This window comes from Cuculus canorus, chromosome 2, assembly GCF_017976375.1.
Source record: "Cuculus canorus isolate bCucCan1 chromosome 2, bCucCan1.pri, whole genome shotgun sequence".
Taxonomy (NCBI): domain Eukaryota; kingdom Metazoa; phylum Chordata; class Aves; order Cuculiformes; family Cuculidae; genus Cuculus; species Cuculus canorus.
The window spans coordinates 161,740,069-161,759,871 of record NC_071402.1 but is presented as its reverse complement, the minus strand read 5'-3'; the positions used below and the strand labels follow the sequence as shown (position 1 = coordinate 161,759,871).

Below are 19,803 nucleotides of genomic sequence, written 5' to 3'. Positions count from 1 at the left end.
ATGTTAAATGAACTCACATAACAGCCAAAATTTCTTCTTATGAAAAAAACCTATCAAAGTCACAATGGCAGCAAAGAGGAGCGTGAGCAATGAGAAATCAAGAGTACAGAAAGTTCATAGAAAATGAGTCATATCTTCAGAAATATTATGAAAGAAATGAGCAACAACCAGCAGGGAAGAATGAAGACTCCAAAGAGAAGTCAAGGTCCTATAATCACTCTGGATAACAAAATCAAGTATGATTGGTGGGAGGAGAGTTAATGAACTGTTTGCACATACACACACAGAAAAGAAAACTGCTGCTGCCCTGTTCCTCAAAAATTCTAGTTTGAGACTGCAAACCTATCTTGTTTAATTTCATGAATACATCTATTTTGCAAAACAGCTGACGTGGCCAGGCACATGGGGAAAATAATCCTGCTTTGACCTAGCTTTGCCATCAAGTCCACTCGCGTAGGCACAGCTACATGGCACGTTAACAGAAGAAAGCTGCTGTCAACTTAAAATCACTCCTTATTTGGGAAAATGATGTGGCCCTGCTGGAGTGAAGTCTGCTGGCAGGCACCGAGTTTCCACTAGAGGACTCTGTGGCAGCGCTGCAATAAACGTACAGATGAGAACAATGCGGCAGTCAATGACTGCAACTTCAGTAACTTCACTGATCACAGCTGCCCACTGCTTATCAAACGCTCCAAAAAAGAGGCAATAGAGATACGGGAAAAATGAGCTGGACTGGAAACAGAACAATCCCAAACATTCTGAATGGAGGCAGATGTAGGCTGGGAGCCAACCACCTGCACAGCTGTCCTGCTGCAAAGGACCTTTCTCCAGGGCCATCAAACACAAGATGCTGCAGCAGCTATCACAAGCCACAGGACCACCAGTGTCCAACCCCCTTTAAAACTGCATGAAGACCAGAGTTTAACATATCTGTTTGTACTGGAAGTAAACAAACAGAAAACGGGCCTGACAGCATGTCATATATACCACTTCTGGTCCACGAGGTCGTGGCTCTTCTTCTTCCCTTGCTCTGAGGAGCCATTTTTGTTTGTCCCTTGCCAAGCCAAACCAGCTATGTACATGTATGCCAAAAGCTGGTTTAGAGTCCCCATGCTACAAACCCCTCACATAGCCTGCAGAACTCAACAGTGCCACAAGATAGAGACTATTATTTGAAATGTGCGTGATTCCCTTTCAATAACACTGAAAACAGGTCTGCCAGACTGCTCCCAGTGATTTTCCTGCTGTGCAGTTTCCATATTTGCACTTCTGGTACAGGGCTGCATGCACAAAACACATCTGGAGTACAAGTTTCTCTTAGCTGTACCTCACAGCAATTCAGTGAGATACCATGACCTATCAGCAAAGTTATACTCAAACAGTTCCAGCGATTCTTGAATTCCAGGGAACTAATTGTGCTACCTGTGAAACTCTGCTTCTATCACCTTGACAACTGCATCAGGCCTGGATCATATCCTAAGTGGGAATGCCACTCCCACTGCATGTGGTTGATTCATCCCTTGAGAGCACATCTCTGTCTCACAACAGAGCATTGCTCTCTGATGTGTCACACCAAAGACATATGAAGGCACACAGTAAGTGTATTTGCCATGTGATACCCTAAGCCCAGGCTCATACCTTGTTGTCCAGTGCTGTAATCTCCTGTTGGTTTGCTGTTGAGAGAAGAAAACTGCTCATCTGTCCCTTTAAGGGGTCTTCAACTTCTACATCTATGTCATAACAAGCCGTCTTCTTCTGGTCGTTGGGGTCAACACTATTTAGAGTATAACAGAAGATCACGAGAACATAAATATCATAAATATCCAAATAAATACCCACTCAACCCAGAATATGCTCTTTGATGAAGCCTGTTGCAGGTCTGTTGCATATTCTGTAGGAAGAGTTTAAGAGCAAGTTATCTCTATGTATTTGTATATCCTAGTACATCCTCTCATCTCTCATCAGTCAGAATTCAGAGACTTTTGAGCTGGAGGTTTTGTCCAGAAGAACAATTTTAATAGCTACTAATGGAGAGAGTCTTTATTACCTTGTCTAATCTCTTCCTGAGACCTGCTAAAACTCTGTCCTCCAAAGCTATCCCTGGTGGTAAACATCACACTGGTACAGTCTCTGCTCGACTGCATCTGTTTTGAGATAGCGTAAGAAGAACCGTATGCTGACATTTTGGATGTGAACACATCACAAGGTTTTATGTGATTCTCAGTTCCTTTTCTAATAACTCCTAGCCTTGTAACTGTTTTGGCAGCTAGGCATTGCTGTAATGATTCCTGGCTGCTTCTTAAGAGGTGGCAGTGAGTTTGAGGACCACCACTTTTTTGTAAAGTTGTTCGATTAATTCTTCAAAGACTACAGCTATGTATCAATGAGGACCTCCGCTTTTTTTGTTCCATCAAACAGGTCACTGGATTGTCTCTGATGACAGCAGATACACAGCTAACCATCCGCATGGTAGTCAAGATGCTTTTTGATTGCTCTGGTTTATGTATTCAAATTAATTGAAATGCAAATGTTATTTTGATAGTCTATGCAATATTTAAACTTCTTATCACATGTATCACAAAATTTAAAATAAAGAACTCAGTTTTAAGCATATTCAGGAATATTTGTTGTCAATATCCTGTAGGAAATAAAAGCACTATGCTCAATTAACAATAACATCTATCAGAGTTTTGACCAAGACCACAAAGGAACTTGTGAAAGTCTGAAATATCTTGACAGCAAAGCTACAGCCCCAAACATTTCATCTCCGACACCCCAGCTGTCAGTTAAATACGGCATGTGCTGGAAGTGCCCTGGAAGGGGAAGTTGTCTTTCATCTACTATGCCAGAAATACACCTGTTTTGACAGAGATGCCAGAAGGTCATTGTCTTGGTCACAACAGCTTTTTCTGAACTTTGGCATTCTTTATTGTCAGTCTCTAGAGATCTCTGACCAGTTGGCATTCTTAGAACTGAAGTAACACCCAAACAGCCCACCCAATCCCAACAAAGCATGCATGGACTGGCCACTGTGTTTGAAACTGTAATACATTCTATATAATAACTCAATGATTGCCCATGATGTATAATATCTTACTTTCTTCCCCCCCCAAAAGTGGATTGAAATTCTCTTTCCTCTCTCCTTAGGAAAGAAGCAACCAACTCTCTCAGTGTATTTCAGCAGGGATAAAAGTGATAAGGGTTGTTTTCCATACTCCTAGAAAGTTGTTAGCATTCTATTGGAAGTAATTCAGAATTGTACAGATCAGAATGGCCAGGCTGGATGGGGCCTTGGGTGGCCTGATATAGTGGGACGTGTCCCTGCCCATGGCAGAGGGGTTGGAACTAGATGACCTTTAAGGTCCCTTCCAACCCAAACTATTCTATGATTCTATGAGAAAAAGAATAAACACCCAACAAAGTCCACCTGGAAGGTTTAAGCGCTGGATTCTGGTCCCTCCTGCTGTAGCTGTTTCTATATTCTATGGTGAAAGTTTGCCATGTGCCAGTGCGGAGCGGATGGAGCAGCTTACCTGATGATGTGGTTTATCACGATAGGGTCTGGCGGGAGCAGCAGGTTAGTGAGCCTCTGTGGAATTTCAGAGAACTTTAGCCGTGGACAGTCAAAGATCTGGAATACATAACACACGTTATCCCTGCCCAAAACCTAACAGGTCTACATGGGATTTGGCAATAAGAATCAGCAGATTATTTCATGTTTCTTAGTATAAAATGATACATCGGGGTGAGTGGAACAGGAAATCAATGCAGTGAAGCAATCATGCAAAGTCCTCCTTCCCGGAAACACCACAGCTTCTGCGAGAGCATTGAACAACCAGGGGTGGTTTTTGACAACACTGGCACATGGGGAAGGTGGTTATTATATTGGTTGAAGTGACTACTGAAACCCATTCAGTGCTGAAGAGACTGCAAGTCATTAAGTAAAGACACAAATCAGTAATTTTCATCCATCCAGCATTTGCGGGTGGGTATTACGGTTTGCCTCTGAAGAGCTACTGTGCCCAAAGAGGAGTTACCTGCTGGAAGTACTTGTCGCAGTTGATGTACTCCTTGTCATGGGAGTCTTGCAGCTTATTTGTTTTGATGTACTGCCAAAGCGCCTGGATGATGGCCGATCGCGTCTGTGTGTGGATCCCCAGCAACCGTGCTAACCGTGGGTCCAGCTTAAACTGCGGAGGCTGCAACAGAAACAGAAGGAGATGGAGACGGCAACAGAGAGAGAAATAGACAGATGCAGAGGGATGAAGTCTCAGCTTTAATCTTTGAGGACTCTCTTCCTCAAGAAAAGCACCCATTCAGTGGCAGCAGCTCAAAGAACACAGGCTGCTCAGCTGCATACCAATGGCAGTGCTCTGGAAGAACTACTTTAGAGCTTGAAAAGAAAGAGGGGATGCTTGAATGTGCTCCGCACACAGACTATCTGCATCCCGTGCTTTAGAGAACAGCAGCTTGCATGCAGACTCAGGAAAGAGTTTTCCTTTTCAACACTGATGCGTAGTTTAAGGAATGGGAAAAGAAAATGAATGGTCCTTCCTTTGCACTACTGAAGGGTAATCATGAAGAGGCAGAATGAAGTCAGGACGACACTTCTGCTGTTGCTAATGACTGCTCTGCTACCTCATGTTAGCAAAGTACCTTGGAACTCTGATTTTCAGGCATGTTCCCAATATCCTGCTGCATACCAGAAAATGTACCCAACCACAACTAGTCACGGGAATATATTTCTTCTCCGGGCCTCTGTGATACAACTCTTCAAATACTCTGTTCTGCATCTCTAGTAATACAAGTTCCTTGGATACCTTGGAATTTGGTGTCTCTTCAAGTGTGTATCCACACTCAAGTTTCATATTTGCCACATTGGGCCAGGATGACTCTGTTGGGTGCTAGGTCAGCTAAAGCCAGCTTTATAACAAACCCAGAGAGCATCTATTTTTCAAGTGTAAATTTATAATAATGGTGAGCACAGCAACTATGATTATATTGTCTTAACAATAAAGGTTCTCACTGGCTGTATCAGCATCCCAGTTAGCTCATACACTCCCTAAAACTAATAACATTTTCTCTCTGTTAACATGAATTGGAGTGTCTTTATCCTGGATAGATGCTATTTGCACAAAGGGGAAAGAGAATGGCACAGTATGTGTTAAGTTGTATAATCAAAATGTATCTGAGGCTGAATTGCCATGGAAAACAGAGATCCCATCTCCTCTTGGCAGTGCATTTCTCTCAGTTTCCTTTAAATGGCAATATTTTGCTCAGGGGTGGTTCCAGTCTGATTAGTGAGCTCCACAACTGCAAAACTCCATCACTTGTGCCAAGAACATGGAGACTGCAGAAGTGCACACCCACAACTGAAATGAAAGTGGTTTCTTTTGAGCAGCTTAAGCCTTACAACAACTTAAAACAGTCTGAAACTGTGCCCAGGAACCTCTTTTACACTCATCCCACGGCAAAGTAATCTAATTTTGCCTGTTGTTTTTGTTTCCTGTGACTGGGATTAGGGAATTGATTTGGAAGTCACTTTTGTTAGCTTCCAAATGCATCAGTTCCCTGACTTATGTTCAGCCCCTAATAGTATGAGTCTAACAGTACTAACACTGAAAAAAGAGGGGAAGCAGGAATGCCTAACGAGGCCTAAGAGTGATGCCAAGGCCAGACCTTGCAGGGCAATGTTGTTTTATGCCAGATTAAGAAGACAAAATGACCAAAACTTAACAAATCAGGAGAGCTGTGCAGTCTGCTCTCAAAAACAGCTGCTGCCACCACACAGTGAGCTCTGGTGCCACTGGCAAAAGCTGCTGCTTGGAATTTCTGTGCAGAACCACACACATAACCTCAGGTGCAACTTCTGTGACTGTTCTCCAAGAACTCTGAGGTGGAAATACATAGTCTTTCTGCAGGAAGGCAACAAAAATACTAATTACCATAATGCCAAGAACAATATTTTGCTAAACTAAAATAGAAACTTACTTGATGTGTCCCCTTTACATGGTAAATCATCTGTTGGTTTGGTATCATTCTAACCTCAATGGAAATCCTGAGTCCAAGCACACCGGTTTTGATGTCTATGACAGGATGAATTTGTTGTGTTGCACTAGGTCCCCATGTCTGTATTTCCAGACAAAAAGCAGTGCACTGACCTGGTAGTCCAACATAAGAAGTAATGTGCACCGCACGCTGACATCACCAGGTCTTTTCACCTGGAAGCCATCTGTCTCCTGGGTTGTGGGAGTTCTGTGCCACTGCCAAAGGGAAAACCAAGCCAGACAGTCAGTCTTTTGTCCACTGATGTTCACCGAGGTGCATCTTGCACAGCGTGCCACATAAAGATAAGATAAGCACGAGCCTCCTGAAGATCTCGCAATTTGTAAAAAATAAACCCACTACAAACACCACAAATAATTTCTTGCTCTGCCCTTACAGCTCAGCTCTATGCACAACCTGCTCTGTTGTCAAGAAGCTTTACTTCTTAGGAAAAATGTACCAAATTTTTCCATCATTGCATACTTTCTGTTCTGAGACACGCACTACATCACCATCACATCTGGTTTTAGACAAGACACCTTCTGTTAGCATTCTTAAAAAGAACGGAATCTTGAAAACTTTGAAAATATCTTAAGTGAGGTCATGAATGCAAGGTGACTTAAGCAGGGCAGACAGCGGGCACGCGACTGTTTATCTTTGCTGGTATCAGGTGGGCATGCAAAAACTTCTTACCTCCACCAGGTGGTTGTCAGGTCCGTATAGATCTTTGTCCAGTTCAATAACCAAACTCTTAAAAAAGGATGAAAACTTCCGTTTCTGTTTGCTGAGCTGCACAGTCAGAAGAAACAGAAATGTTTAAGGCTGCGTATATTAGCTTGCATTCCAAGCTTCCTTCCCAGGCTTTCTCCTTCTCTTGAATGTTAATTCCCATCTAGACCACAAGTGCAACCAATCTGATTGAGTCCTCCCTCTGATAAATGCAGGGTAAGATGCAAAAATCTCAACAGCTTTGTAACAGCACACACTTAAGGGAAGACTTTCCTGACTCTCTTCATGTTATTGGAAAGGACTGGCTTGTGATGTGGACGTGAACCTTTTGGACTGGGTCCAGAGGAAGCCACAAAGACCATCTGAATGCAGGAGCACCTCCCATAGGAGGACAGGCCGAGAGAGCTGGTGTTGTTCAGTTTGGGGAACAGAAGACTTCAGCGAGACCTCAGAGCAGCCTCCAGTATGGAAAGGGGCTTCAGCAAAGCTGGGGAGGGGCTCTTGATCAGGGAGTGCAGGGATAGGACAAGGGGGAACGGTTTTGAACTGAAAGAGGAGATATTGAAATGAGATCTTAGGAAGAAATGTTTTCCTGTGAGGGTGGTGAGGCCCTGGCCCAGGTTGCCCAGAGGAGTTGTGGCTGTCCCATCCCTGGAGGTGTTCAAGGCCAGCTTGGATGGGGCTACAAGCAACTGGATCCAGTGGGAGGTGTCCCGGCCCTTGGGTGGAACTGGACAAGCTTTGAGGTCCCTTCCAGCCAAAACGATTCCAGGATTCTAAGATGACTGTGTATGTTTTTAACAGCTTCATTATCTTGATGAATGCTGATTTTTCTGTCTGATTTATCATATAACAGTAAACGTTCCAGATTAATAATACACTAAGTGAAGGTGTTTCACTTTACATTTTGCTTCTAATTTAATTATCAGTATTTGGTCTTTACTACACAGCTCATACTGTCTAAATTAAAACCGGGAGGTCTATAACCACATAATCTGACTTTCCATATAATACAGCCCACTGGATTTCAATGAATTTCTTCTTATTTACTGCAGAAAATCTTTTAGAAATACATCCCCCTTCAATTTAAAATTTGCCAGCTATCAAGAAGCTCTTTTGCTCCCAAAATCTCTTTCTTTGTTAAAATATATGCTCTGATTTCTAAACTGAGTATAACTTTACTTTCCAGATATTGCTGTTTCCCCTTCATCCTCCAACAAGATTAAGATTCCAATTCCTGTACATTTATCTCCAGAGAGCCACGCCTTGAAAGCCTTGCCCTCTTCCAACATGCATGTTCTCCATCTCTTTGTCCTATCAAATACTTCACTTGTGAAGTCTATTCAAATAGGTGAAATCTTTATTAGGGAAGTCCAGCCTTCCCTGAGGAAAGCTAAATCCATCGCTGAGGTTTCTGAGGACTCCAGAATTATAACTGTTCTTCCACCCTTACTCTGACCATCCTTGCCTCCGCTTGTCCTCCCTAAGAATATGAACTACCTGCTTCTCCTTGTTATCCTGTTCCTCACAAGATGCAATGCCTGCTGTAGGCTGACTTATCACACTTCTCATGACCTGAACATTGCTGTATCTTCCAAGGGAATCAGCTCAGAGAGAATAGGACTGAAGTCTCCTTAAGTCTGCTTCATTTCCTGCTGCTCTCTTGCCCCTTCCCAATATTCTAGTTATAGCATTATGCCTTACTCCAGCTGAACATGGCACCTTCCTAACAGCAACAAGCCGATGCTGCCATCCAGAGATGATATCCCCAGCACAGTCCACCACCCCACAGGACAATCTCTAGATCGTCGCCAGCCCCAGTGAAGCAGAGGTGAGTCATACGTCATCCAGGAGCTTCCCCTCCACTCGCAGCTCCCACGAAGCAATGCTGCCATCAGAGTCATCAGCATCAGATTTTGCAGGATTAAAAGTGTTGGAGATGTAAAGTCTCAGTTTCCGCTTTTGCTGTTATGTAAACAGAGAAAAGAGAAGTACACATCCAGTTAAAGTCCAAGACCTAAGGAAGCCAGAGGGAAGGTGACAGTTACACAGATAGTAGAGACTCTGCACATTTAGCAGCAGGTTATACTGAATTTAAAATTAATTTATGTACAGGGAGACACACACGGGAGCTGAATCTGAAACTTCTTTTTAGAAACTGTTGGCTCTACAAACACGCCAAGATCCACTGTAGGTGGAGAAAGACAGGAGGCTGCAGGGCCAAACCCACAAGGCCATACATCCTGTACTTCTGGTTAGATACCTGAGAAATCAATGTAAGAAAAGCATGGTGTGACGCCCTCCCCGTCTGGATCCCAGTGGACCACTAGGACTTAGCTGCAAACCTCTTGCTACACCAATGTCTTTCACAGTGGCATTATAGAATCCTGGAGTGGTTTGGGCTGGAAGGAACCTCAAAGCCTATTCAGTTCCAACCCCCTGCCATGGGCAAGGACACCTTCCGCTGGATCAGGAGGCTCCAAGTCCCATCCAAGCTGGCCTTGAACACCTCCAGGGATGGGGCATCCACAACTTCTCTGGGCAACCTGTTCCAGTATTCTGTTCCAATTTGTAAATGAAGTCACAAATGCAGCTATCATTGCATAGAATCATAGAATCATAGAATCATAGAATCACCAGGTTGGAAACGACCCATTGGATCATTGAGTCCAACCATTCCCTTAAACCATGTCCCTAAGCACTTCATCAACCCGTTGAGTAAACACCTCAACGGAAGGTGACTTGACCACCTCCCTGGGCAGCCTGTTCCAGTGCCCGATGACTCTTTCCATAAAGAATTTTTTTCTGATATCCAGCCTGAACCTCCCCTGGTGGACCTTCAGGCCATTCCCCCTTGTCCTGTCCTCTATCACTTGGGAGAAGAGGCCAGCTCCCTCCTCTCCACAACCTCCTTTCAGGTAGTTGTAGAGAGTAATAAGGTCACCCCTCAGCCTCCTCTTCTCCAGGCTAAACAACCCCAGCTCTCTCAGCCGCTCCTCCTAAGACTTGTTCTCCAGCCCCCTCACCAGCTTCATTGCTCTTCTCTGGACACGCTCCAGAGCCTCAACATCCTTCTTGTGGTGAGGGGCCCAGAACTGAACACAGTACTCAAGGTGCGGTCTCACCAGTGCTGAGTACAGAGGGAGAATCACCTCCCTGGACCTGCTGTTCACACCGTTTCTGATCCAAGCCAAGATGCCACTGGCCTTCTTGGCCACCTGGGTACACTGCTGGCTCATGCTCAGTTGGCTGTCAACCATTACCCCCAGGTCCTTCTCCTCTGTGCAGCTCTCCAGCCACCCTTCCCCCAGTCTGTAGCACTGCATAGGGTTGTTGTGCCCCAAGTGCAGGACCCGGCATTTGGCCTTGTTGAACCTCATGCCATTGGTCTCAGCCCAGCAGTGCAGCCTGTTCAGATCCCTTTGCAGAGCCTCCCTAACCTCCATTCAGAACCATGCTTCCACCCAGCTTAGTGTCATCCGCAAACTTGCTGAGGGCGCACCCAATGCCTTCATCCAGGTCATTGATAAAGACATTGAACAGGGCTAGACCCAGTACCAAGCCCTGCGGAACCCCACTTGTGACTGGCCTCCAGCTGGAGTTAACTTCATTGACCACCACTCTCTGGGCCCGGTCATCCAACCAGTTTTCAACCCAGGAGAGTGTGCGCCCATCCAGGCCAGAGGCAGACAGTTTCTGAAGCAGAATGCTGTGAGAAACTGTGTTAAAGGCTTTACCGAAGTCCAAGAAGACTACATTCACAGCCTTTTCCCCATCCAGTAGTCATTTTGTCATAGAAGGCGATCAGGTTGGTTTGGCAAGATCTGCCTTTTGTAAACCCATGTTGACTGGGCCTGATCACCCGGTTCTCTTGCATGTGCTTCATGATAGCACTCAAGATTACCTGTTCCATGACTTTCCCCGGCACTGAGGTCAGACTGGGCACATGCTTGGCACACCTCTGCCCACCTTTATTCTACCATCACGCTGAGCCTGTAAGTCTTCCTGCAGACTCACCCCCAATTCCATACATGCAACCCCTGCTGCTGAACCTTCTTTCCCTGCCTTTTACCTCATCAAACATGCTGCAGCTCTGACTCTGAGACCTGAGCGGAGGAAGGCGCTGTGCTTCGTCCCTAACCCAGGTGCTCCAGCCTGCAAGAGAAAATCCCATCTACTTGTTCTCATTTTTACAGCTTTCTCCATCCCTGTACTGGCTCATGCTGTGTTTTTTCCCAGTGCCCTTCTCTCCCACACACCATGTGGAAAACCTGGCCATTAACTCTGATGCATAGGTTCCAGAAAAGACATTGCCAAACATTTCTTTGAGACTCTGATCTCAAATATCTGTTTGTAATATAATGATAAAAAGGCTACAGTTGTTAAGTTAATGCAGTCAAAACATCGTTCACACAACATAAGAAAGGAGCAGTCTTGTAAAGATCTCACACCTATAGGAGAGAAGGACGTTTTACGCATCAGGTCAGTCAAACACGAACCTAATACGGCACAGAGGAACATGGGAGGTGGAGACGCAAGGCTGAAGAGGAGTCAGAAAATAACTGCATTTTGCCAAATCTAGAGAAGATTGTGGGGAGGGTTTCGTGGAAATGGACTCTCAATGGGATGCACTGAGAGGCAACAGGACTTTCAACAGTTCCAGAAGTCCAGAAAAAGACAGGCTAGGCAGAGAGAAAAACATCCCTGGAAATTCATGTCCTTTTGCGATCCTTTCTTACAGGATTTCTGTTGCTAAAGTGCTCTTTCATTATATACAATTTTTTTTTTTTCCTGACCAAGAACCTTTACTTGGTGGGAGGACTTGTGAAGGACTTCTCATGTCTAAATTCACAACTTTCCTAATTAACTCACACATTTTACATACTGATCCTAAATTTTATTCTCACTTGCATTATTTGCAAAACTGTATCTATATCCATAAGTAGCTTTTTTCTTATAGTTCCTCCTGGATACCTTACTGATATTTCAGGTTTATATCCCTGATTCGTTTGATTTCCAAAGACATCACAGAACATATATTGGAAGCCCCATCCCTGGAGGGATTCAAGGCCAGGATGGATGGGGCTTGGAGACCTCTGATCCAGTGGGAGGTGTCTCTGCCCTTGGCAGGGTGCTTGGAACTGGATGATCTTTAAGAATCCTTCCAACCCAGCCCATTCCAGGATTCTAAGATTCTGTGATTATCTGCATTCTCCCTTTTACCCTGAAAATCACAGAATCATAGAATCACCAGGTTGGAAAGGACCCACCAAATGCCTGCTTTCCTCATACCTCCCTGTATCTAGAAAGGAATCATGTCTGTCTCCTCCACAGTCTGACATTTCTTCACCAAGAGCATCCTCTGCAATAACACCCTTATACAAATCTGAATATATCAGATATATTCCTTTCTACCAGCTTTCAGGCTCCAGCTTCCTTGTACAGCCCACTTAAACCCAAGTTAGCAGCTACCCGACTCCACTGTGAGACCACCCTTATACAAATCTGAATATTTCAGATATATTCCTTTCTACCAACTTTCAGGCTCCAGCTTCCTTGTACAGCCCACCTAAACCCAAGTTAGCAGCTACCTGACTCCACTGTGAGACACAAAACATCTCTCCCTGACACTTCCCACCGTTTCCTTTTGGTCACCCCTTATCGTTTTCCTTCCAAATCACGCACAAGCCAGATGCAGCTTCACTGCAGAACTGATCTCCTGCTGGGTTCCCTGCACTTGCCCTGCCTGAGCCTGTACATCATTTGTTTAGTTCTCCTGTATCTTTCTCTTCAATTTACAGGGTTTTCTTCTACGCAACAAATCCTCTTTCTCAAATTTAATCCCTTCCTCACTGTAGCCCCTGTAAAGCAGCTCAGTTCTATCACACTGTCATCAGAAAGGCGCTTAGAACAATTAAGAATAAAACCCTAACTTATGTCTCTCTCTAAAGTTGTCTTTTGTCCTGCTTCCTATAGATCTTGATTTTAGGTCAAAAACCACTTAGCCTTTGACTCCAGCACACTGCAGACACTACGTAAAACGCTGAGTCTTTACTCTCTGCTGAGCAGATATCTTCGCTCCAACAACTGAAAGCTGCAACTGACATCCTGGGGGCTCTCTCCAGGTTTTGGCCCAAAAGGGATCACAAATCCACAACACTATTAAGGGATAGATTGTCTCCCAAGTGCAATGACCGAAAAGTCCTTGCTTCTAGCTCATAACAGATATCCAGGAATCGGCCCAAGAGGGAAACTGCACAGCTGCAGGAGCACCCCAACACTAAATGGGCATTAAACCTAATAAAAACCTTTATTGGAACACAGAGCAGAGTAAGGGAACATGAAGGAAAACTCACATTTACCGAGTGAAATAGAATAAATCTGGCTGAAGACACACAGCCAAAATCACTGTGCTCAGTTCACTCATCAGTACTGATGGGTTCCACAATAAGGACAAGTTCACATACAGAAAGCTTCCTCCATCTCCAGTTGAGCCACTTCATCTCATCCAGCCAGGAAATAATACAACGTCAGTTTTGTGGAACTTGGTGACTCTGCAGCTCAAATACCACAGTGCAATAAACTTGGGCAAGAAGCCGCTGCTCTTCGACTTCTGCAAATTCCTTTGTAATGCACTTTACAGCACAGATCTCAAAACTGTTCTGCTTGCTGTACGGTGGCTTCCCAGAGAGCAGGAAAGCAACCAATCAAGCCCTATGGCCTTGGTTTTTAATGGTAGGATTCTCAGTAGCTTTGAGAAAAAGCTAAAGTGAAAACTGACAGCTCTAGGGCAAGGAGAAAGCTTCACATCTCATCTCTTCACACATATGGATACTTTACCACCACAAAGACAAAACTCAAGAGTGGAACTTCACAGAGACCTGATCACCATTCTGAATCAAATAACCTCGTCCAAAAACCAGTCAATGCTTCATCTGCTTATCCTCTAATTGTGAGACAGATCTTCAACACCCATCTGTGACTCACCTTCAGCAAAATGAACTTGAAACAGCAGTCATGTTACAAAAAAAACCTTTTCCCAAACAAAAAAACCTTTTCCCAAACAAAAAAAACCTTTTCCCACTTACAGTTTCTCCTTGAGAAAAAGAAAAGGAAAAAATTAAAAAGAAGGATATGTGACTGAAGACTGGTCATGGCAGTGACAAACAACAGCAAAGGTCCCAGCTACAACAGCAGCACAAACGGCGGGAGAGCCCACGTAGAATGAAGGAGGCTGACAGGAATGTTAGAGCAGCTTTTTCTGTCTCTTAGCTCTTCACGTCATCGTCACACAAATCAATATAGTGTTAAGCTGAAGTAAATGGATGAAATCCTGGAAATCCATCAAATCCTTCAGAAAGCTACCTCTGGTTTATAGTGTCACATTCGTTCCATTTCCACTAGCATTAAATCCCTAAAAAGTCAAATCGGAAACTAAGCATCTGTGTGCTTATCCCCAAGACAGATCTCCATCAATAGCTGATGCCAAGCTTTCTTCAGTGAACTCTGAGGCAGGACACAACACTTTCACAGAAATTGTGCTTAGGATTTCAGACAAATTAACTTATCAGCAAACAGTCTATTGCTGACTGGATCAAGGAAATCTGTCTGCTGATCCTGTGTTAAGAGCTCACTCTGCACATCGTAGGGATGGATTTCTATGTACCTCAACAGAGCATAAAAACCTCAGGCATAAGCCACCGGAAAGATTAAAATCTGTGTTTCTGTCTGCATATGGAGTAACGGTTTCACAGTCTCACAGAAATGGTTTAGGAAGCGAAAAAGAATAGCGGAAGATGAAGTAGCCTGGGGACTAGAAATCAGGAGACAAAAAGCACAAATGTTTAAGTCTGACTATGAGAAATGAAACAGAGAGTGTTTGTATCAGAACTGGAATACAGACGCATTGCTTGCCCAGAGCAGCAGCAAACAGATATGTCAACATTTGTTCAAGAAACAAAACGAGTCAGGTAACTTGTGATAAGTAACAAATGATAGACAAGAACTTAAAAACAGCCAAGCCAAAGCAGGGAAATCAGTGACTTGGTAGAATCTGCAAAATTCAGGAGCACTAAAAGGAACTACTCAATATTTACTGAGTCAAAACTGCACCAACACATGAAAACCCCCTGCAGACAGTGCTACAAAAGCTTCAACAACAAAAAAAACCCTCCCAGAAAGTCAAACAAATGTTACAGAGGAATAAAACAGAGAATAGCATGCACAATAATTTACAAAATCCATTACAGCAGCTTATTTGGCAGTTGTACACTGCCCCCTCTAGGGAACAACTAGAAGGTGGACAGCGACTGGTAACAGGAATAGTCTGCTACACTGGAGAATTCTTTCTCTACAGTGGCTGGGAGGGAAGAAAAGAGAATATTAAAGAGCCTGGAAGATGTATTTAAAATACGGGCTGCACTACAGAAGGATATGATGTGTTTGTGTTCTCCTTATCTCACAATGCAAAAAGCAGAACACACAACACTATGCCACAAGACAATAAATTCCAACATGATCAATGAAAGGATGTCATGCATGCCATCCAAAGCACAGCAAACCAGAGTGAACCCGTAGAACTTGTTGTCACAGAACACAGGCTTACAATTTGCAAGTTTTTAAGGAATGGGTTGCACAGACAGGTTGTGGAGTCTCCCACCTTGGAGATATTCAAAAGCCATCCAAGATGACCTCCCATGGCCTCGTCCAACCTCAAACAATCTGTGATCCTGCTGCTGGTCACTATTAGTAAGGACGTTGATCCACACCAGCCTCATAATTCCTGTTGTCTGCACATGGGAGAGGAAGGGCAAGTATGCAAGATTTAACCATGCTCTCATCCAATACTTAAGCTGGTTTCTGATGGGTTAAGAACACATACTTGACCTTTCCCTGTTTGTCTCAAGGCCAAAGAACGTTTTGCTCAGTGGCTTGATTCAGTCCTAGCTGGTTCGAAGCAGGGTAGTTTGCTAAGGCTGAAGGCACATCTCTGACAGTGAGTAACAATCCAAGCAAGAATCCAACCAGTAATGCAGGAATACATGTTGGCATGGCCCATTGGCATGGTCCAGTAACAGCACATGTAGGAACCCCCAGATCAGCCCAAAGAAGACAAGCTGGGAACAACTAGGGCCAAGTTTGGGGTGCCCAAAAGGAGGAGGTCCACCTAAAGCCCACCAGCTCTGAGGTGACCCTCAAAGATACATCAATTGCCAGACTGATCTCCTCACACAAGGAAAACTGTCAGCTATTTGGCTTTATTTTGTGAATTTTATGGTTGATCATTAAAGATGAGAAAATCCTAAACAAAATTCCTTCAATAAATTGTTTTGTTTAAATTGAAATGGCCATAAATTCTGTTTTGCCTTCAACATATTTCTATTTCAAATGGCTTGTGCAGACGTTTTCCCTGAAGAGCTTTAAAACATCTTATCAAAGTCGCCACTGTAGTGTCTGATGGAGCCCAGCACTGGGCCCCAGGGTACTGAGCCAGCAGCAGCAGTAAGTCTGGGTCAGTATCACATAATGCCCTTCAGAACCCATGAAGTCAGAATTCCAAAAATGAAATCTTTGTTTCCCCACCTTGATTTGGATGAATTTTGCTTCTCTGACAATTACAAACACTTTCTAATTTCAAGCCTAGCATTTATTCAATCACATTTTCCCCCTCATTCTTGGGCTGGCATTGTCCTTCAACCTAAAGGTCAATCCTTTTCTTCCCCTCCACCACAAAGGCAGACACTCCCAGTTTTTGTTTGCTTGCATATTCAAGATGAGTGACATTCACAGGGGGAATCTTCCTTTCCCTAGGTTGCTCCTGAAGCTCTTTTTTCTCATGATCATTCTAGTTGGAACTGTTCATTTTGAGCATCAATGACACTGAATTCGAGCTTTAACAATCAGATGCGATGTCAGTAGGGTTTCTGCAGTGGCACTAGGACTATGTCCAGTTACTGACATATCCTAAGATTTATTCTCTCAGCTGCACCATATTAAGTATGATTGCTATTATCAAATCATAAACCTCACCTTTAATGATATTTCCAACCAATGAGCAGTTCTTCTATGGCAGAAATGCCTCCAGTTAACCCTAGCCAGCACCAGGACCAACGTGACAATCATGGACAAGGAAGTGTGCTGCCCTTGTTTCTGCAGATCACAAAGTGCAGAAGGGAACTGACAACAGCTAAAAAGTGGCAGAGCTGCCACTGCTCCCAGTCACCCTAAATTTTCTTTAGTCATCCTCACCTCCTTCTCCATGGCATCTCATGAAGAAAAAGTAAAATGTATTTTGTGGGTCATAGATCCGTGTCTTTCAGCCAGGTGACACCTGATTCAAGCCCTGGGATGACAACTATCTCAGTCTTAAAATGATGTTTACGTTCACAAGTGACTGGCTCTCTCAGGCTTAGACAATGAGAAATCAGTGCTTTCCAGGCCATGATTTACCTATATTATTTTAAATATCTGCTTCTGTGTGAGAGGAGCTCTGCCTTCAACTCTGCTACCCACACTGACTAAATCTCTCGCCTATAAAGGCAGCACAAAGTGACTTGCTTGCATATAAATAAACACAACGGAGATGCCTATACTTAGCCAAATAAATCCCACTCCCAAAGTCCACCACGGCCTTGGCTGTCCAAATTCTCAGTCACGCATTCTTCTGCAATGACATCAACCCGCCTGGAGTTGAGCCACACAGTTTCTGTTTCCCTCAGGCCATGGAGCTTGCTATATCTGTACCTCTGGCAACACTGCAGCCTGCCTGACTCCCTCCTAAAATGTCCTTTCCGGAATTCTGAGCACATGAGCAGGTGGGTCTTCTGTAAGGTCAGTGCAAGGACTCTTGTGACATGCAGCAAAGGCTGCTGCCCAGAGGAGAGATTCTGAAGATCTCATAGCAGGTGTGGCCCAAGGATGCAGGACTGACAGAAGAAGAGGAGAGAACACAAGTATTCAACAGCCAGAACAAAGACAAGGCAGGATAGGATGAAGAGGAATGGTTTTGAGCTGGAAGAGGGGAGATAGAGATGAGATCTTAGGAAGAAATGTTTTCCTGTGAGGGTAGGGAGGCCATGGCCCAGGTTGGCCTCCCCCCGCCAAGAAGTGGTGGCTGTCCCATCCCTGGAGGTGTTCAAGGCCAGGCTGGATGGGGCTTTGAGCCCTGGATCCAGTGGGAGGTGTCCCTGCCCATGGCAGGGGGTTGGAACTGGATGGGCTTTGAGGTCCCTCCCAGCACAAACTATTCGATGATTCTAGGATCCAGACTGAAAAAGCTGGCAGCAGAATAGGGTTGCTAGTGGTGGTAAAGGGAGCTGGCCAGTGGTGAAGGCCATTCCCTGCCCATCAACCATTCTCACAACCCCTAGGTCTCTATGCCTTTGGAGCATTTCCACAGCTCTTACCTGTTTCAGCAGTGGTGCTCTTCATAGAAGACCCAAGCAGGATCAACAGGCCCAGCATATTTTACGCACTGTCCTCAATCAAAAGTATTTGAAACCTTTCCCTCTAGAATTTCTCCAGTATAATTCATCTTCAGACACAAAAACTGGCCTGAGCAACCCTAAGCCATAGATCCGTGGTCCTCAAAGACTGGTTCTAGCTACATCTCAGTCGCTGTGACCAATAATAACTGCAATTACAACTGATAATTCCAAGCAGCACTGCATATTCCCTATGGATTATCACATATCTCAGAGATTAAATTTTTCCCAGGATTACAATTCCAGTTTGGGAATCACTGTTTTAAGGCAGATAGATATTTCAAAATCGCAAGAGTTTTGATAAGATGGGAACACAGAGATAACTTTTATTGCCGATACCAGTGCTCCAACTACATCAAAATGAACACACTTTGCATCAGAACAACCCACATTTATTGAGGCCCAGCTCTGTTTTGGCAGGTCTGGAACTTCACAGCTGCTCCATGCTCAGTCTGGAGACGGATTTGAAAAGCACCTGTCTGATCATTCTTTAGATGATAATCAGCTGAGTAACTGATATTTAAAACGTGTTTGCTGAGCCCTACATGGAAACAGCATTTTCTGTCTCCAGTTTCTACAGGCTGCTGTGCCTCTCACAGCCTTCCCCACAGCCGGCCCTGGATATCTCCGTTGTACAGCTCAGTGCTGGGACCTCATGCACTGGGCAGCTCCCCAGCTGGAAAGTTTGCCATGAAACAAACATCTTCCTGCAGATTTATGAACACGTCTAAGTCTCCAACTACTTTTAAATGTGACCGTGGTCCCAGCTGGTTTGAAATACTCGTGTTCTATTACATGAGGAAGCTGAGACAAATTATTCCCTTTTAGAGTCCAATCTAGTGCATACAATTCTTCTGGATTACAAACTTGTGCTTTAAACCACCCACACTTCAGTTTCCAACCTACAAAATGGGTACATTAATGGAGCTTAAGTTCTTCCTTTCTTTTTCTGTTTCATACGTATCAATTGGAAAAACAGCAGAGGTAAAACCTTCCACATCCCACAGGTACCTGTGTAGTGACAAACAGAATGGAACCCTGATCTCAGTTGGGCTAATACCATTGATGTGGTACAGACAAGAGTGATGGCTTTACTTCACAGCAGACACCGCTACAGAACTCCTTGAGCTACAGGATTTACTGTATGAGCGAGGATGAGTATTCAGTACAGTCACAAGAACTTAAATAAAGACGTGGAAAGAAATACTTTACAATGAGAGTGGCCAAATTATAGAACAGATTGCCTGAAGCGGCTGTGAAACCTCCGTCCTTAAAGACTTTAAACACCCAGCCAGGCCTTGACAACCCTGTTTTTAGCAGGAGGTTGGCCTGGATGACTTCCACAGCTTCCTCCTACCTAAACTTTTCCATGATTCAGGTGAATAGACCCATAAAACTTAGGAAAAGACCATTTCAGGAGGGTATTATGAATGGTGAAGCGACTTGCAGAAAATGTTAACCCTTCTTTTCTTACCCAAATCATCCTTTTACAGATCACATAAAGGTGTAAATTTTTGCTGGAACTGTAACCATTTTTCTGTAAGTA

At 44.1% G+C, this 19,803-nt stretch overlaps 1 protein-coding gene across 8 annotated transcripts in view; it reads right to left on the bottom strand.

Moving 5' to 3' along the window:
- The window catches only part of SMARCD3 (SWI/SNF related, matrix associated, actin dependent regulator of chromatin, subfamily d, member 3), a 73,662-nt gene that overhangs the window by 7,470 nt on the left and 46,389 nt on the right, over positions 1 to 19,803 (bottom strand). For all 8 annotated transcript variants that reach the window (XM_054058439.1, XM_054058438.1, XM_009563686.2 and 5 more), the window contains 6 exons: positions 8,617 to 8,739; positions 6,739 to 6,834; positions 6,162 to 6,263; positions 4,038 to 4,199; positions 3,534 to 3,631; positions 1,639 to 1,774 (listed from right to left, as the gene is read on the bottom strand). In XM_054058439.1, coding sequence (XP_053914414.1) covers positions 1,639 to 1,774; positions 3,534 to 3,631; positions 4,038 to 4,199; positions 6,162 to 6,263; positions 6,739 to 6,834; positions 8,617 to 8,739 — 717 coding nt within the window. The remainder of the gene's footprint in view (positions 1 to 1,638; positions 1,775 to 3,533; positions 3,632 to 4,037; positions 4,200 to 6,161; positions 6,264 to 6,738; positions 6,835 to 8,616; positions 8,740 to 19,803) is intronic.